Consider the following 19,152-nt stretch of genomic DNA (forward strand, 5'->3'; position numbering starts at 1 on the left):
AATTTTTGAGTATATGATACAGAACTGTTAACTATAAGCACAATGTTACACAGCAGATCTCTAGAACTTTTTCAACTTGCATGACTGAAACACTCTTCCCATGGAACAGTAACTCTCCATTTCACCCTCTCCTTGTCCCTGGAAACCACCATTCTACTCTCTGTCTCTATGAGTTTGAATACTTTAGATGCTTCATATAAACGGAATCCTGCGGTATCTGTCCTTCTGTGAAAAGCTTATTTCACTTAGCATGATGTCCTCAAACTTCACCCATGTTGTTGCATATGACAGGATTTCCTTCTTTTAATGGCTGAATAATATTCCATTGTATGTATGTACCACGTTTTCTTTATCCATTCATTGGTCAATGGACATTTAGGTTGTTTCCACCTCTTGGCTATTGTGAATAATGCTGTGATGGGAGTGAATATGGGAGTGTGAATATCTCATAGAGATTCTGATTTCAACTCTTTTGGATAAATACACAGAAATGGGGATTGCTGGATTATATAGTAGTTCCATTTAAAAATTTTGAGGAATCCCTATAGTCCATATTCCACTATTCCATAGTGACCACACCATTTTACATTCCATTAGTGGTGCACAGGGTTCCATTTTCTCCATTTCTCCACATCCTCACCAATATTGATCATTTTCTGTTTTTTCGTAATGGCCATTGCGACTTCAATTTGCCTGTTCTTGATGATTATTGATGCTGAGCAACTTTTCAAGTGCCTGTTCACCATTTGTATGCCTTGTTTGGAGAAATATCTACTTGAGATTTTTGCCCATTTTTTAACTGGGTTCTTTGTTCTTTTGCTATGCAGTTGTAAGAGTTGCTTATATATTTTGGATATTAACCCTTTATCAGGTATAGGGCTTGCAAATATTTTCTTCCATTTCATGGGTTGCCTTTCACTCTACTGATTGTTTCCTTTTCAGTATAGAAGGTTTTTTAAGGTGATGTAATGCCACTTGTCTATTTTTGCTTTAGCTGCCTGTGCTTTTAGTGTTGTTGAAGACCAATGTTATGAAGATTTCTCCCTATGTTTTTTTCTTTCTGTAGGTGCAGTATGATTGTGTGGTACCTGTTTGATGTGGGTGTGGTGGATTTGTGGTGTGTGTTAATTGTGTGTGTGTTGTTTATGTGTGGGGTGAATATGGTGTTTGTGTTATGTGAGTGTTGTGTGTGTGTGTGTGTGTGTGTGTGTATTGGAAGGGACTGTTTCCTAATTTCTTTTTTTGGATTGTTCATTGTTAGTGTATGGAAACACAACTGATTTTTTACAAGGATTTTTGTATTCTGTAACTTTGTTGAATTTTTTTATTAGTTGTGTGTTTGTGTGTGTGTATGTGTGTGTATTTTGATGATTTTCTACATATAAGATCTTGTCATCTATGGACATATGGTGGTAGCCATTTATACAGATCCTGCCTCTGTTAGGTCAGTTCAGGGATGGGCGAGTGAGCCTGCTGGTGAGACCTCTAGGGACTCCAGCATCAAAGCTTAAGGAGACAGAGGAAGAAGAAATGAAGCAAACTTCAGGGGTGATTTCTGTTTTTTAAATTGAAATTTTGGTGTCTTTAGGCAGGAATATAGTGAGTTTTTCTTCATGTGATATTTTTAAGCTATGAAACCAAAAGATACAAGAGAAGCTCCTTAGGAACTTTTGTTTTCAGGATTCTTTTACTTTTTTAAAATATGAAGTTGAAGGTAGAAGAGAGAAACCGGTGCATATTATTTTCTATTTCTTCTGATTCAGAAAAGCCAACTTACCTGCAATAAAAATGTGGTCTTTTATAAATGTTAAGACTAATTAGAAAATACAGTATCTGTTTTTTATAATATTAGACATGGTATTCTTATGATTTTTTGAAGGGAATGAATATTTTTCTAAATATAATTTATGCATTTTGCATTTTTATATCAATAGTAATCTCTTTTAGAGTCCACTTTTTTGATATATGAATATGGTGCTAAGCCCTTTACATTCACTACTACATTTAATGGTGAATTTGGCCACTGAATTTAGAGATCTTGAACTCTATGACTGTAGAAATTTTGGGTCAAAGAGATTTAGTGATTTGCCTGAGATCACACATTTTGAATCTGTAGAGAGCAGATTTGAACTCATACAGACTGTCTCCAGTGCTCAGGTTCTTAATATTTGACACTCTGCTAAATGTAGTTTTAATACAATTCCAAGGATGGGCTGGTCTAGCCCAAAATATAGTTTAATTGCATTTTAGGCATTTCTCTACTATTTAACGGTCTTCAAATCTTGTAGGAAACATCATTGTCTTTACCCCCACTTTGATCACCATTAGGAGAAACAAACTATCAAGGACAATGCATCATTATTGTAGTAATCAGTTTTGAGAAGAAAACATACTTAGGTTGTTTATATGATTAATTAAATCATAATTTCATCTTGAAGTACAATGTTTAGGGTAATATTTTGGATTCTTTGGGTTTTCAAAATCATTGTTGCACTAATGGATTTCTTCTTTTTATTTTTTTCTTTTTTTTAAGATTTTATTTATTTGAGTGTGCATGAGGGAGCAGGAGCACGGGTGGAGGCAGAGGGGGAGGGAGAAGAAGACTCGCCACTGAGCGGGGAGTCTGATGCGGGGCTCAATCCCAGGACCCCAGGATCATGACTTGAGCTGAAGGCAGACGCTTAACCAACTGAGCCACCCAGGTGCCCGTAATGGTGGATTTCTTAAAAATATTTTTAAAATTAAGTATTAGAGAAGGAAGTAAAAAGAATAAAACCATACAAACCCTTAATTAACATAGTGTGATTATTACATAAATGATATTACTATTATGGCAGTCTGTTTTGTTCTGCTTATAAACGTTCCTGTAAATTTGACCGAGCTTTTTTAAGCAGTGGATTTAACAATTAAATTGTTTTATTTGGTATTAATAAAATTCCAAAGATTGCCATGAAGAAGTAATTTAGGATTCATGATCTTTCCATTTTCAGAGGAAGTAATTTAAGATTTTTCTAAAGCTTTCTGCTGACATTTTAAGTAAGGAATAGAATATTTTTCATTTTGCTTATGAACAATGCTAAGAACCATTTATAAATGCTTCTTTTAAAATTTGATGTGATTATATTGGAAACAATATCCCCCAAACTGGTTAATTCTTCACTTGACAAGTGAGCTGCCATTTTTAATACAAAAATCTTGTCTTAGGCACACAAGTGACCTGTTGTCTAGAGCATGAAAACAACTTACACATGGTTGAGCTCCAAAACAGAAATTATTTAAAGAGAATGGGATGTTCTTCTTTCTCTGAATAATGCCAAGTAAATGTGTTTGTAACAATCTTCCCTTCATATCCCATCTCGTCTCCGGGATATTTCTATGCAAGTAAACAGCACTGTGCATCTTTATGGGATCATTTCTATCATATGGTTGGAAAGAACTTTCTTGGCACTGCCTTGTAACCTTCTTTAATCAGCTATTATGTTGATCCCCCTGGTTTTCTAGTGAGTCATCACAATGATTAGAACTATTATGCAGTAGGTTGGATTGGGAAACCATAATCCCATCCAGCTGTTAAGAGAAATGAACTAATTAGAATGTCATTTATCAAAGTGTAGTCCATAGAACACTTATTCTGCATGCTTTGTGGAGGAAAACGATCAGTGGCTTAAGATGATTTTTTTTTCTTTTTTTGAGATTTATATTGCTTGTTAACTTATTTGAAACTGTGAGAAGTCCTGGACTTAAAAAAAAAAAAAGTTGTAATGAGTTTATTTCAGTGTTACTTTTATTTATTTGGGTACGAATTATTTTCCTTTGAAATATTGGGAAGGAACATCAGGTACTACTCCTGTGTGAAAAATGCTTAGATAAACATTAAGGTGGATCAGCCTTCAGCTTGATTATTTGGATCATCACAATGATTGAATTAGTGGATTGAATTAAGAGCTGAATTGAATTAAGATTGAAATACATAGTAACTGATCCCAGTGTTATTCAAGATCTAGCAAACAGGATGTGTATATTGGGTGTCCCCTCTCTTAATCTGCCATGACTGAATCACATCAGAGGAGATTTTCCTACAGATGCTGACATTATGAGAAAGGAACTCTTCTGTGGCCAGGATGCAAGTGATGGGAATATTATATATTGCAATATACTGATATAAATGCTTGCTGTTCACCTTGGCAGCACTTAATCTGTGCCAATCATAGGGGGAAAAAAAGACCTGCTGCAGAGTTCAATGATGGACCTATTTATTAGACAGTATTATCCACAGCACAGAACACCTTTGTAAAGGTGAAGAATGAGAGAGAAGCTTCTTGGACAAGTTATCAGTTGGGAAGACTTTGCTTCATAGCTAGTGAAAATGATTGTTCAAAAATAAGACTACTGAAGGTGGTAGGACGTACTGTATCTGAGAAAGACTTAATGACTTAAAAACAGGGAATAGAAGATGATATATTACCGTATAATCCACTGGCAAACAACACTCGATTTAGAAGGCTTTGGGTAATGAGCAGCCTGAAAGGACCCGGAAGATCCAGTCAACAAAAACCTTCCATCACAAGCTGTAGCTGTGAAAAAAGATGGGAATTCATGTTAGACAAAAACCAATCCTGGAAAATTTTTCTCATATGAAATGGGATTCAAATTGGCTAATGAACACTTCACAGAACATTCATGACTGATTCTATATGAGGCCATTTTACAAAACTGAAATGATCAAATGCGAGTAGATCAGATCTCATGTTTAAAATCTAGTGTCTATTTTCAAATACGTGTACATAACCCACCATAGATTCCTTTAGAAAAGCATTCTATTTCTAAATACTCAAACCTAAGCTGCATTTTTAGTATTTTTTCATATTTTTAAGGAAATAAATATATTTGAATTATAAACTTCTAACTTAGACAAATAGCTACTAATTTTTTGGCCTTATTTTCCCCATTAAATTGGAGTCAGGGTAAATTTCAAATATGTGCCTTACATGCTATGTCCTTCTGAAGATGATCAGAATATGGCCAGGAAAATGATATGTGTGCTGCTGGTGGCCTGTGGTGAATTCTATTCACCCAATCTATTCCACCATCTTGTAAACTTCTTGCTTCTTTGGATGAATTTGCTAGCTCAGTATTTTCATTCAATATTCCTGAACATGTCTTCTACTTTTCATGATTCCTCATTTTCCTCTTTTAATTCTTGTAGCAAGTTTACTTCATATAGTTCTCTTTGATGTCATGTATAATCAGTTGTCTTTAACTTATATCTGAATAATTTCCAACTAGTTTAGAATCATACTGAGGGCATGAACCAGGAGCCATGCCTCACTCCTTTTTGTGTCCCCTTTACAGTTACTATGCATATTATGTGTCAAAAAAATAAAACCCATTTTATTTTCACAATCTTTAATTTTTCTTAGATTATTTTCTATATACTTAGTTACTTGATTCTGTTGACACCATATTCTAAAATAACTACTCCTAGACTGTGTCCTTTTCCTCCGGGCAGGTTGTTAATTCCTTATAGGCCAGAAGCATTGATGGAGGGTAGGGAGATTAAAGAAATTTGTTAAAATTAAATTGCTGCTCTTGGAATCTGAGAGCTAAAATAAGCTAATCCTAAATGGATGGATGGAAAATCCCATGTAACAGTATACAATATTTCTGTCAAGTTATAAAATACATGCTATTATATGACATCTAATGTTTTATAAGGACAAAAGAAAAAACTGAAAAAGTGAACAGCATATAGAAATTTTCATAAAACTCTCTTGTTTTTGGTTGGCTTTTTGCTAGTTTTGGTATTTTTTAAAAAGGATAAGAATTGACTTTGTGATTGTAAGACTGTAAGATTGTAAATTATAAGACTTAAAGTCTATTTAAAAATAATGGCCTAGGTATTCACTACGTTGGATTATGACTTGATGCCTGATTCCCAGCAGAAGACAAAAAACAAAACAACCAATAAACAACAACAAAAACTGAGAACAGAAAAGATAATCCAAGATAAAAGGACTAAGCACTGAAAAATCCATCACAGATTTGGGAGAGGAAGTGGAGAGTATCAGGGCTTGTTGAGAGAACTGAATCTCTTTATGTGTAATACTTCCCCAAACAGATGAGGACAGTTGAGGAGAATTTGTATGATTTGAAGATAAACAGTAAAATATGTGATTTTTTTTAATGCAGAATTAAGTAATATCCTAGTTGTAAAAGGAAATCTTTTTTTTTACCCTCAACTCTCTGCCCACCACAGACCATGCCCCAAGTAAATGGGACAATCAATCCCTTAGCTTCAATGACTGTAAAAGTAAAAATAGTGTCTGCTTATATTTTAGGTGGTATATGGAGCCTTTTAATCTGTTTGTGAAAAAAAAAAAAAAAACCACAGAAACAAAAAACATGGACTTCAAGATCACAGGCAGTGCAAGAAAGTCTCCTACTCTTGTAAATAGTTTGTATTTAATGAAGTAGAGCAATCAATCCTGCCAGTTATGTCTTAATATTAACTGCTAGCTTTGATGGTGTGTTTACTATGTGCCAGCTACTCTTCTGAAGTTATTATGGATGTATTAATATAATTGTCACAACAATCTTATAAAGTTATAGGTGGGGAAAGTGAGGCACAGAGGGGTTAAGTAACTAGCCAACGTTCTCCCAGCTTATTAGTGACAATTCAAACCAGACTGTCTTACTGCTGAGCATACAAGGCTATCCTGACCGATACCTCAATATATGGAGCTATCATGATGTTATCATCTATTCTATGAACTGAAAAGTGGGGGAGGGAGGAAGGCATGTGTGTGCAGAATTATAAATAAAAGAAGAAACAGGCAATTTTAAATAATTCCATCATTTTCATTGTTCTTAAAATTAGAATAGCTCACACTTGCAATAACATTCTACAACAAATAGGAGGAAGCAAAACTGATAGAGTAAAAAGGGCACAAAACAGGACTGGTTTAAGAATTTATAAAACCAATTTGTAAATCACGTAACATTTCAGTGATTCCTCCCTTCTTCACACCCATTCACTACATCTTTTGGGGGAAGTTTCAACAGGTCTGTGTTGTACAACAAGATTCATAGTTTTCCAAAAACCTGAGTTGTGTCCCTGGTGGCAGGATTGTTGTAGGTTTGTTATACCCTTTTTCAGACCCTTCAGGGCATGTCATTAGACTGCACTTTTAAAAATGGAGCCATGTGTACTGATCCTGGCCATTAAACTATTGTGGAAGTAATTGTGTTTATTTCCAGTGGTGATTTCTAAAAAGACCTTCTGTGACATTCTTCCCTTGTCTGTCAGTGGGTTGCAGCGCGTCCAGGGGAGGACTGGGGACAGAGGATTCAGAGGGGACAGTGAAGGAACTGGCATCCTGAATACCTAGACAGAATGCATCCCCTTGCCCTCTTCCTTGGACCATGACATGATCAACAAACTGTTATTGTCTTAAATTGCTAAGATTGTTTATCATAGTATTTAGCCGATCCTAAAAAATAGGATCAATTTTTCCAGTTGTTTATGAAGTTGCTGAGTTTTAGTGGGAATGGATAATCTGCACATCAAGTTCTGCTCTAAAGGGCCACTGGGGAATTCTTGCATGTGAGGATAAAAGTATTCTTAAGAAGAATATTCCTGAAGGCATTTAAAATAAAATTACAACAGTATTGAACTACTTATAATAGCAAAATTCAGAATGCCAAAATATTATTATTTCAAGATATAGGCTTGTTCTAGGGGCTTTCTCATACATTCTTTCATTTAATTTCAGGATATTTCTGGAGAACTGAATTTTATGCAAGACAATGAAGAGGGATAGCCTTTCAGAAGGACAGATCTAACCCAGCCATGGATAACTAGGATTACTGGGTGTTCAGGATTATAACTTTTTAGACTGCATAGTGCTTTACAGTGCAACATGAGAAAAAAAAATCCTGAAGGGGAGATAAACGAGCCTGTCAAATAATATCAGGTATTTACTGAGCTCTCTGAAATGTTGCCTGTAATGGGAGGGGATTCCTAAAAGTTACGCTTTTAGAACCTACTGAGAGCTCCCTCTGCTGGCTGAATATTTACTAGTTGTGTGTTTGTTCAGGTACTTAAAATCTCCAGGATATATAAAACAAGCATGATCTATGCCCATCCACCGAGGTCTATCGTGCACGTATATAGAGGCATGCAAACGATCTATGGAGACAGTTGACAACTTCCAAATAGGTCTGAACATCAGTCTAAAGGCTGTGAATCAGCAGCTTTCCTTCTCACAGGTCAGCTAAAAAGTGAACTTTCCTGCTGATGCCGTTCTAATCAGAAGAGAAAAACAATTTAAAGAAGCCTTGGTTCAGCTACAGTCAGCTATAAGTTGCGTAAAACCTAAATAACTAAAGACTAAAAAAGGGAGCTATGTGAGGAAGTCAACATTAGTGTGACTCTATTAATAACACTAGAATTAGAGCTCACAGCTGGAGAAGAGAGAGAGAGAAAGCGTGCTCATGCACAAGGGTAGATTTCATACAGAAAAAATAATCTTATATTAATTTTTTTGTGAATGTAGATTAATGGACACAAGCTTTCATGTAGAAATGACACTACTAAAAGTTCAAGTTGGTGCTACGGTGAAGTGCACCGGGCTTTTGGGCTCACCATCTCTAATGATGAATGATGAATAAAACAGCTTACAGGCCAGAATCCTAGCTGGATAAAGACAGATTAATTGATTGATTTGTCCACATTTATTCCACAAAAGCTTTACATTTATTTTCCAAGATAAATACAATGCTAATTTTAGAATACAAATAATGAAGAGAACCAAGAAAAATGAAAAATGAGGATCTAGAGACTTAAGAAAGTTAGTGACATGGATGGTTAGTTGAGACTAAGATTCAATGAACACAAACCTCCATGATATTAAAAACTAAAAATGCAGTTTGATTGTGTCTTTAAAGCAAATTTAAAGAATCAATTCAGTTCTAATACTGAGGCTCATGCCATCAATCCATACTGACTCAGAAAAAGAATTCATGGCCTTATAACTTATGTTAGGACAAACTGTCACACTTAACATGATACTTCTATGGTTATTTTTGGAAATGCACTGCTATTTGCTTTACCATGAACATTATTAACTCCATGACAGTAAAGACATTTTCTGATTATTCAACTCATCTTACATATTCCTCCCCACTTAAGTTTATCGATCATCGTTAAAAAGGCGTAGAGCTATGTGTCTAACTTTGGCATCCATTGTTCTTTTTGAAATATTAAGCAACATCACCCTTATTACCTCATGATGGCACACTTGTATCATATTCTCCCTGAAAAGGTTTTGGAAACTGCCTAAAAACCATAGCAAAAAAGAATGTTGCTTTCTTCTTCTTTGAGTAACTTAGTTATATAAAATAGATTAAAAAATATTCTGTAGCCTGCACTTTCTTCCAATATGCTCTGAGTGCACTTCAAAATATGTAGTTAAACTTTGAAGGTTTGAATTTTATCAAAGAACATTTGAATTGAGATTGCTTAGTAGAAGCCTCTTTCGTCAAGTTGTCTTTTTTTTACGTTGGTCCTGGAAAACAGGCCAACTGCCTGTCTTTTAAAGTAGGTACCAAGGGGTTAGGTAACTTTTCAAGCTTTGGTTGTTAGTGGAGCATTCATCTTCAATTAATATCAGGCAAGAAGAGCAAAGTGTAACAAATAATAGGAGAGCAAAGTGTAGCAAATTGTAACTATAACCTTTATACATTTCAGGAACTAATTGTGCTCATAGTCAATTTTGATCATGATCATAAACCACATCAAAAAATTATTCAATTCATGCTTTCTGCTTAATTCTTTAAGAACAAATTATAAGTTTAAAATTATTCAAATAGTTCTTCATCTTGCTTATCAATCTATATTTACAGTTATGTGATAATCTTTCATATATATGTTACCCAACTATAAAGTGAAGTAAGTCAAAGAGTAAATATGTTTAAATCACTTAGAGTCATGCTTGGCATAGAGCAAGTACTACTTAAGTGTGAAATAATAATAATAACAATAATTGATAAAAATAATAATGTTAACACTTAAACAGATGCCAAAATTTACAAATAAAGCATGGATATTTTATTCATGAGACAAGCTCTTATTCATAACTGGTTTCTATTACTCACAGAACTACAACTCCAGCACAAAATTTGTCTATTTGTTGTTTCTATGTCAAAAGGCAAACAAAAGCAACAATCAAAATTAAGTGGTGGCAATTACTGAGTGAGGGGTCATTGAAATGGCAAAAAAAAAAAAAGATTGATATTATGGTATAATGGTGAAAAACATGAAAGAGCTTTCAAATTCATAATAGTTTGGAGTAGTTTAATAAAGGATGAAAAACAATGACATTCTCTTCCCTCACTTATGACTGACATTAATCACAGCCTTCTTTTCATGGGCATCAAATAGAATTCCACTAAATTAATGTTTAATATTGCATAATATAGTTCAGGAAAATATTAATATAATTATTTATTAGGTTCTGTATTAAATTATACTCGTGGGTATTGGGATATCTCATTCTCCAGTAGTTTCTGGTATCTCAGAAGGGTGTGTTTGTAGACAGTGAGGGAGGATGAAAAGGCAGTGGCGAGAGAAAATGTGGGGGGCATTACTTACCACAAGTGTTATTGTCTTCATCAGAACCATCTGGACAGTTTAATTCTCCATCACAAAATAAATCAATTGCTACACACTTCAGAGCATCAGCACAAGAACTTGAACCAGGTGGGCATTCTATTGAGACATTTCCTTTAGAAAAAAAAATTGATTTTATAAGTTTCTTACAGTGTAAATTTAATTTCCAACCATATGTACAATGTTTGGATATTTATTATGTATTTTTTGTCGTTTAGGTCTTTACTCACAAGCATGTATTTCAATTTCCAATGTAAATGTTTATTTCATTTAATTAGTCATTTGTAAAAGTTTAGAATTTTAAATTTTGAAAAGAAGATATATATTTCTTCATCGATGTTAAATATGAATGTTTACTTTGTTGATTTTAACCTTGATAAATCAATACTACAGTTTAGACATTTAGCTCCTAATGTTTACACCTCCTAGAACTGTTTATATGTGTTTTGGGGGAAATATATTGGAATGTTTTTCGCATCATCTGCAGTATCTAGTAACCACTTCATTTACTTATAAACTTATTATTTGAAAATATGGGGGCTGAAGTCAAGGTTTGCATTCTGCAGAGCAAATTTGTCAGCAAAAGCCATTTTATAACAGAATAAAAACTTAAAATTCCCAGTGCCTGGCTACATTGAGAGTGGAGAAACCCAGTTGCTATTTCCATTCAATATTTCTTTGCTTCTTAGGTCAGAGATTCTTAGTAGGAAAGATGCAGACATTCCCCTGGAGAATTCTATGCCATACTCTGACCAGAATCTGATCAACTTGCTCTTCTCAGCCTGTCTTGTCCTTCACCTGATCTTCTTCTACATGCCTACATTATAGAGATGCACCAAGAAACACATTTTACTTCTAGAAATTAACTTGGAAAATTTAAGTGTGAGTCTTAAAAATGGCATATTCTGCACTGCACTGCCATCTGCTGGGTTTTAAAAATACATTTGATTTTGAAATTTCTCCTTATGCTCCATGAAATTAATTGGGAAAATAAAAGTGCTTGTGTCAGTTAATCTACTAAGGTAATACCTAATTAGGAACGTTTATGGACAGGGTTGCTGGGCATATAGTCAACGAAATTAGATTTTTATAACTGGCTCTCATTAAAATGGATATAAACCATTGGGAAATTCATGGATCACCTAATGTCTAAAATAGGACATGATAAAGATCCGAGTCATTCTTAAAGAACAGACCACTCCCATTTAAGATAATAAAAAAAGAGTGATAAAACTGGTATTCAATAAACCCAAAAGCATATTACAGCTGTTGATATATATGAGATACTTATCAAGAGTCCTTAATCATTGAATCCCTAATCCATTAAAGGCATAGTGTTGAAAGTATTCCATAAATGGTTGCTAAATAAATAACAAAAAGCATTATTCTAGAAAATCTATATCTAATTTAACAGCAGTTAATAGAATTCTAAGTACTCAGCATTTAAAAGAAGAGATCTGGGGATATAGCTAGGAAGATGTATAATTTTGTCTGTCCTAACGCTTCTCATGGGAGCTGCGCTTCATGATGCTTCATCTGTTGTTGCCTACTGAACTCTACTGATTGAACCTCAAAAACCACACTGGCAAGTGGTACCCATTGGGATCTTTTGATTTCATTAATAATCATTCATTCACTCCACAAGTAGTTATTGTCTATTTATTTGTGTCAAACATTTTTAAGGAATGGAGATAAAAGGATGAGTAAGACAGAGCCTCTATTCTCATGAAGCTTGGAGTTTAGTGAAAGACTGGTTCATTAACTATTTTTTTTTAAAGAAGTATAAAAAAGTGCTATGGGAACACCAAGAATTAGGCAATGAATCTTCTTTTGAGGCAGAAATTGAAAACATCTTCATACAAACTAGGTTTTGAAGGATGCTTAGAAATGTACTAGGAAGAGACATGTATGCAAGACCACATCCACATACAGAAAACAGATGAGTGTAACTAATCTGGATGGTAGGGATGTTTGTGAAGGCCATGGCAGGAAGGGAGTTTGGTGTCAAGTGTAGGAGACTTTTTTTTTTTAATTTTTGTAAAACATGAGAAATATTTTTTCTGTAGGCGATGGCATTGAAAGTTTTTATCTATATGTGTGGTATGATCAGTCCATGTTTTGTTAAGGCAACTCTGGGACCAAGTGGAGAATCATGTAGAATAAGGAGACAAGCTAAGAAGCTGTTTTTATGGTCAGGGTGGAAGTGGATAAGGATTGGAACTCTGACTAGCTCTTATTGGTGGATAAGAGTTGGAACTTCGCACTAGTAGAGGAGGTGGGGCATGGACTCAATGGCTATTTTACAAGTAGAATAGATGAGTTTTAGTGACTAGATGTGCCCCTGACCAAAGGGGGTGGAAAGGGGGAGGCTAAGAATGATACCTACACTTCTGGAGTGGCCAGTTGTATTATTCATGGTATTTAATTATGATGGTAATGTAAGAGGCACCCCTGGTGGGATTAGAAAATGACTCTAATTTAAAGTATTTTGATTTAAAGGTGGAAATATGAGGTACTCAAGTTTGGGTTGTACTCTATTTTTCCAGACTCTGTTTCCTGAACAGTTTTCAGCTGCCTTAGTCCATGAAGAAAGAGAAGTTCTTCATACTGAAACCAATATGGAAAATATAATTGTTACATTAGCACAGTACATCTGGGGATTTTATCAGATTGCATTTTTACCTTGTCTTCTGTCTTGCTTTCATCTCCTTACATACACATATATGATGATAATTTCCAACAAAACCGTTCATTGAAACATTACCTGTTACAGAAATTAGCCAGATGCAGATTTTTAAAAGTGACCTTCCACTCTTAAAACTAAAGTTCTTCAACTTGTGTATTATTTTCTGTGTCATTTCATTCCTTAATTCTTGCTCTGGTATTTCTCCTTCTCTAAGAAGTCTATACTGTACTTCCCAATAGGGAATTTCTAGGAAAGGAGTTAAGTAATTGTATTTAAAAAAAATGTGCACAGAAAGCGTAATAATTGGTTTTGTTTATCAGAAGCTGAACAAGTTGCCTGAATATTAATTATATTATCTTGAGTGGGAAAAAAGGTATGCATGTATTTTTATATCTGCGTGGTAGTTTATCTTTTTTTTTTTTTTAAAGATTTTATTTATTTGTTTGACAGAGAGAGACAAGGGAGAGAGGGAACACAGCAGGGGGAGTGGGAGAGGGAGAAGCAGGCTTCCCGCTGAGCAGGGAGCCCGATGTGGGACTCGATCCCAGGACCCTGGGATCATGACCTGAGCTGAAGGCAGATGCTTAACGACTGAGCCACCCAGGCGCCCCTGTGTGGTAGTTTATCTTCAGGATATAAATTCTTTGGCATTTTGTGAAAACCTACCAGGAAGTTACTATTATTTGGGATTCTGCAAATGGAAGGTTTTAATCATCCATTTATATTTGTACCATAAAGGATTCAGTATAAACTCAATGTGATTGCTCCAGAATGATCCAAAGTCACAGTTTTCGGTGATTTGTGGTGAGGAAGCTCCTATGCTTACTTTGTGCAGGCCCTGTGCTAGGCATTGGAGAGGATAAAAAGACAGAAATCCATTTTTTTTTCCTTTCCAAACAAGTCACAAAGAGCATTACCTACAAGATAATAATTTGCAAATCATGTTTTGGAAATCTTACATTTTTATTTTTCCTCTTATTCAAATGGAAATAAGGATGCTTCGTGGACAAAGCTGTTTGAGACACATTAAGCCCCAAATCCTTATAGCATATTAGCAGTGAAAGTGGGGTCTCGATCCACTTATGCCTGCCTTTAGAGACTAAGTTTATGTCTCTACTCTGTATTGGAAAAATAAGTATCGCCTTACAGAAATTCTTACCAACTTTGATATAGCTAATTTCATCTTTTTTTAGTTGGCTGGTCAATCCAAATGAAATTACAGTGGAAAGATATTTGAACAGTTCTTTCATGTGCATAGGGATGTTTTAAAGTAGAGGAGTGTGCTTAGCAATATACATGCTTTTCTCTCAAATGCAGAAAAAGAAAAATAAAGTTACAGTATATGTGGTGTTGGATAAAGTCCCTGTGTCTTAGTCCTTGGGCAATTCAACTGAAGAGTATAATTCTACCGTAGCTTCTCTTGACCCAATTTCATGTTCTTTACTAAATCAGCCGATTCTTTTTCTTCAATCCCCAAGCCTCTGCATATAGTATTGGAACAAGATTGCATTTTGTATGAAATTGAGAAAGCCCACAATAGTGAAACTTTTGTTTTTCTGCAATCACTGCCGACATAGGAAGCCACAAAAGACTGGAACAAGCTATATTCTAGAAATCCTTCAAGCATTTGAACAATTGCCCAAAACAGCCCCTCTTGGCACTCTGTAGCAGCCAAGAAATCAATCAGTGTAATTCAACCCCGGTCTCCCTCCTCGAGTGTTCCAAATGGGTTAATAAAACTTTACAGTAATTGGCAACAAAGGCAGTTGAACAATAGAACCTAATCCTCATGGTCTTTATACCCGCTATCATAGAAAAATTCTCTTTGGCAGAATTTATAATAGTACTAATGCCTGGTATATGATGCATGCATTTGTTGATTTTTCTCAAACTCTGTCTTCCAGGCATATAAAGATGAGAATAAACTTAACATCCCTGAGAGGCATATTCATAATAAATTACTGCTTGGAAACCGCGGTTTTCACGTTTAATTGCCTTGTTCCCCTCTATAAATCTATAGTAACTCGCTGTAGGAAAGGGAAAAATGGGAAGGATGCCTGGGACTCTTGGATCCAGTAAAAGAGGAAATATGAGATGTTTCCACTTCCTTACCTTATTATAATTCTTTGAGGATTGATTAAGGTAACTCAAGGCAGTCTCCAATAAAAAGAAAGCTTCAAAAATGGAGTGTTTTTGGTCAAACAAATGATCAGATTTAAATGAGCATCACCAAGTACAATTATCTTGTTTTAACCTTGGTTCCATTTTTGAAATATTTCTAAAAAAGGCATCCAACTGCCTTTTTTTTTTCTAAGTCAGAAGGGAGAAGGAAGAAGGAATCTAACTTTGTGCTAGTGATGAATTGAGAGAGTACAGTGGTCTCTCTATTATCTCTCTTTTAATTCTCACGATCGCTCTCTAAGATATGTAATTTAATCCAAAGTTAAAAAAGACGAGGTAGCTTGCCAACACCACATATAGAGTAATTGGTGGAATTAGTTAATGATGGATTTGCCAACGCTTTTTCTTTTTTTTTTTTTTTTTATTCATGAGAGACAGAGCGAGAGAGAAAGGCAGAGGGAGAAGCAGGCTCCCAAGGAGCAGGGAGCCCGATGCGGGACTCCATCCCAGGACCCTGAGATCATGACCTGAGCCGAAGGCAGACGCTCAACCATCTGAGCCACCCAGGAGCCCTTGCCAATGCTTTTTCAATGATAGAGAATTGTATGTTGTTTTTTGGTCTTCAACTGACATATCAAATGCCTAAAGTGTGAAAGATAGGGCTAACTGTGTACTGATCCCATTCCTGTAGCTGACATGTAGGAAAGGAGATTTTTGTTTCATTTCCCATGAGAGCAAAGTATGGGTGAACTACCACTCTCATGCTCTTTGCCCCCCATTCACCATCTCCTCTGGCCAGAGGAAACTGGCATAAAGTTCAGCCACTTCTTACATTTTTAACAAGTTTGTCCTCAGGATAGTAAGGGAGAAACACTGACTTTTTAAGTCTAAGACTTTCTCGCTTTCACACTGATTTTTTTTTCCCCTCTAAATCATTCCACATATTTTTCTTAGGACATTTTATACACTTGAGATGTCTTCAGTACTGTGGTTTGTATGAATCACTCGATGAATCAATAGACACATAGAAAACAGGCACTAATTTGGATATTTGTTGCTGACTTTCAAAGTTTGAGAATGATATTTCTCAAAATATGTTAAAATTACTTTTTCGGCTTATTTTTAGACTGGAGGAACTAGCCATTATCAATCCGAAAAGCACTTTTTTTGAAAGTGTGTTCAAAGGTGGTTTTAAATGCTGTAATTTTTCCACATTGGAGAGGAGACTGTGTGATCAAGAACAGTTTTATTTTTCAGTATGCTGGATTGCTGTATGGGTTAACACCTGAACACAACTCCAGGTAGGCTTTATTGGTTCATAAAGGATTTTGATTAATGATTTACTTATCCCTTTGGTTTCAAACATCACGCCAACCATTTTATTCAAGAATTATTAAGTCTTACAGAGAAAGGCATTTATAGTTTTACAAATGTTCTTTCCTTGTATGTATATTACATTTGATATGGATTCTAATAACATAAAAATGGCAGCATTAATTTAGGAGCTGAAGATCTATACAATATTACCTTTATGGAGTTTATCTGAAGAGATGAGGGACACACCCAGGCCATTCAACATGAAGATTAAGTTAGGACCAGAAAAGGCAATTTAGTTGACAAGCAGATAGACAAAAGCACAGTAGACAATTAGTAGGAATCCAGAGAAATTGACACATCAAAGTTATGTTTTGGGACTTAGCACAGAGTAGCCACTTAATGAAAACTTGTTGAATGAATGAATTCAAGCCTATTTCGGTGCTGGTTTGCCTACTTATATCGTGAGAGAGCAAGCATTTCTACCTTGTATGCCAACCGAATAATCAAAGAAAAAAAACCCTTCACATCTGATGAAACCTTCATCCCTTCTGGCAAACATTTTGATCCTATTGGTGGCACTCTTAGCAAAAGATAATAACCAGGGTTCTAACAGAGAAATGGAGTGAGGTCAGCTAATCCAGGCATTAGCCTTAAATACATTGCTCACTTTTGGTGAAATCTTAGGCTTAAGCTGCAAACTTTTATGCTCCAATTTTCTTATCCTAAAAATAGGAGTAATCTTAACTGCTGTGTTAGCAGAGAATTTTTAAGAGCCTAAAATAAAACATAAGTGAAAACTTTTAAAAAGGTATAAATAAAATTATTAATACTGACCCGGAGTTGACAGAGGACCGCTGGTTGTTAGCTTGCCTGTAAAAATAAATGGCATTAAGATAATTTCTACCTTTTTAAACTGATTATCAGAACTTTATTGTATATTTTCTCTGTTTAATATTTAACTGAGAGTCTTTAAAGTTACTGTAAATTATGATTATCTATTAGCTTAAGGATATGTCATTTTTATCTGGATCTAAAAGAAATCTTTTATGTTTTCACTGATTTTTAGAATTGTAGAGCAGAGGTTTTTAGATTTTAAGTCATCTTTTGTTTTTTAAACAGAGAAGATGATGTTATTCAATGATCAACAACTAAACATGAGGATTCATTAATTTCTTAATGGTTGTGGACTTAAATGTTCTAGGTTAATCTGATGTTATTTGAAACAGAAGCTTGGGATATGCTTAGACCATGGGCTTTGGAGTCCAAAGGAATTCCTTTTAATTCCTAAGTTTGACACTTAATAGCTGTGTGACGCTGGGCACACTGCTTACTACTTATTTCTTTTTAAGTGGAAAAAATATTACATCTCTACAGGATCATTCTGAAAATTAAATGAGGCAATGCTGGTAAAATGTAGTACCTGGCCCAAGTAGATACTTTAAAAAAATGTAGATCTTTCCAATATTATAAAAATGCTCGTGATAATAGATAGTACCAAAAGTAATATCTTTATACTTTTAAAAATTATTTATGTATACATTTGATATTTGGAATGGCTTTGAAATATTTAGAAAAATTTTATCATTTGCCATTTATGGAAAGCAGATTTTCAGAGGAGTAAAGAGATGTGCCCAGTGTTTCTGGAAGTTGGCAGAGCCAGGATTGCTGTTTAGGGCTCCTGACTTCAATTTAAATTATTTTTCTACAACATAATAATTTTACACTTTGAGATAGGTTAATTTTAGAATTTTTGATAATTTCTCAAAACAAACTCTTTTGATAGTGGTGTGATCTTGGTGAGACAAAGTGAAGTTCTAAATTTTATAGCCTGGTGATGGGTATTAAAGAGGGCACGTACTGCATGGAGCACTGGGTGTTATACACAAACAATGAATCATGGAACACTACATCAAAAACTAATGATGTAATGTAGGGTGATCAACATAACATAATAAAAAAACAAAAAAAATAAATTTTATGAGCAGTAATAACCAATTGTAGTTAGAAAGATGGGATAACGAAATGCTGGAATAAAGCAAAGTTCACATTAAGTTTTGGATTCTCCTTTCTCAAGAAGGCAATATGTTCTACAAGTCATCATTTGATTATCCTTTAAATTTTTTTTTTTATTCCTAGTGACCTTACAAATGTTATGGATTCATCTCGAAGGCTTAAGGATTAGAGCCACATTTTAGGATGTTACACACCCACACATATACTCACACACACCATTCATGTATACGAATGTATATAGAGTTTAAAATATGAAAGGAACGTTGAAATTGGAAATGTATGTCCTTGGCATGTATAACTTAGGCATTATAAAATCTGCAAGATTATGAACTACATTGCTCTTAAC

The 19,152-nt window shown here is 34.8% G+C and overlaps 1 protein-coding gene across 1 annotated transcript in view; it reads right to left on the reverse strand.

The window, feature by feature from the left end:
- The window catches only part of TMPRSS15 (transmembrane serine protease 15), a 113,658-nt gene that overhangs the window by 79,327 nt on the left and 15,179 nt on the right, over window positions 1–19,152 (reverse strand). Inside the window, exons 6-8 of the mRNA XM_081798898.1 lie at window positions 17,628–17,663; window positions 10,652–10,783; window positions 4,466–4,574 (exon numbers count right to left, since the gene is read on the reverse strand). Of these exons, the coding sequence (XP_081655024.1) occupies window positions 4,466–4,574; window positions 10,652–10,783; window positions 17,628–17,663 (277 nt within the window). The remainder of the gene's footprint in view (window positions 1–4,465; window positions 4,575–10,651; window positions 10,784–17,627; window positions 17,664–19,152) is intronic.

The sequence above is a fragment of the Leptonychotes weddellii genome, chromosome 1 (genome assembly GCF_054177405.1).
Source record: "Leptonychotes weddellii isolate Sample4059 chromosome 1, ASM5417740v2, whole genome shotgun sequence".
Lineage (NCBI taxonomy): Eukaryota > Metazoa > Chordata > Mammalia > Carnivora > Phocidae > Leptonychotes > Leptonychotes weddellii.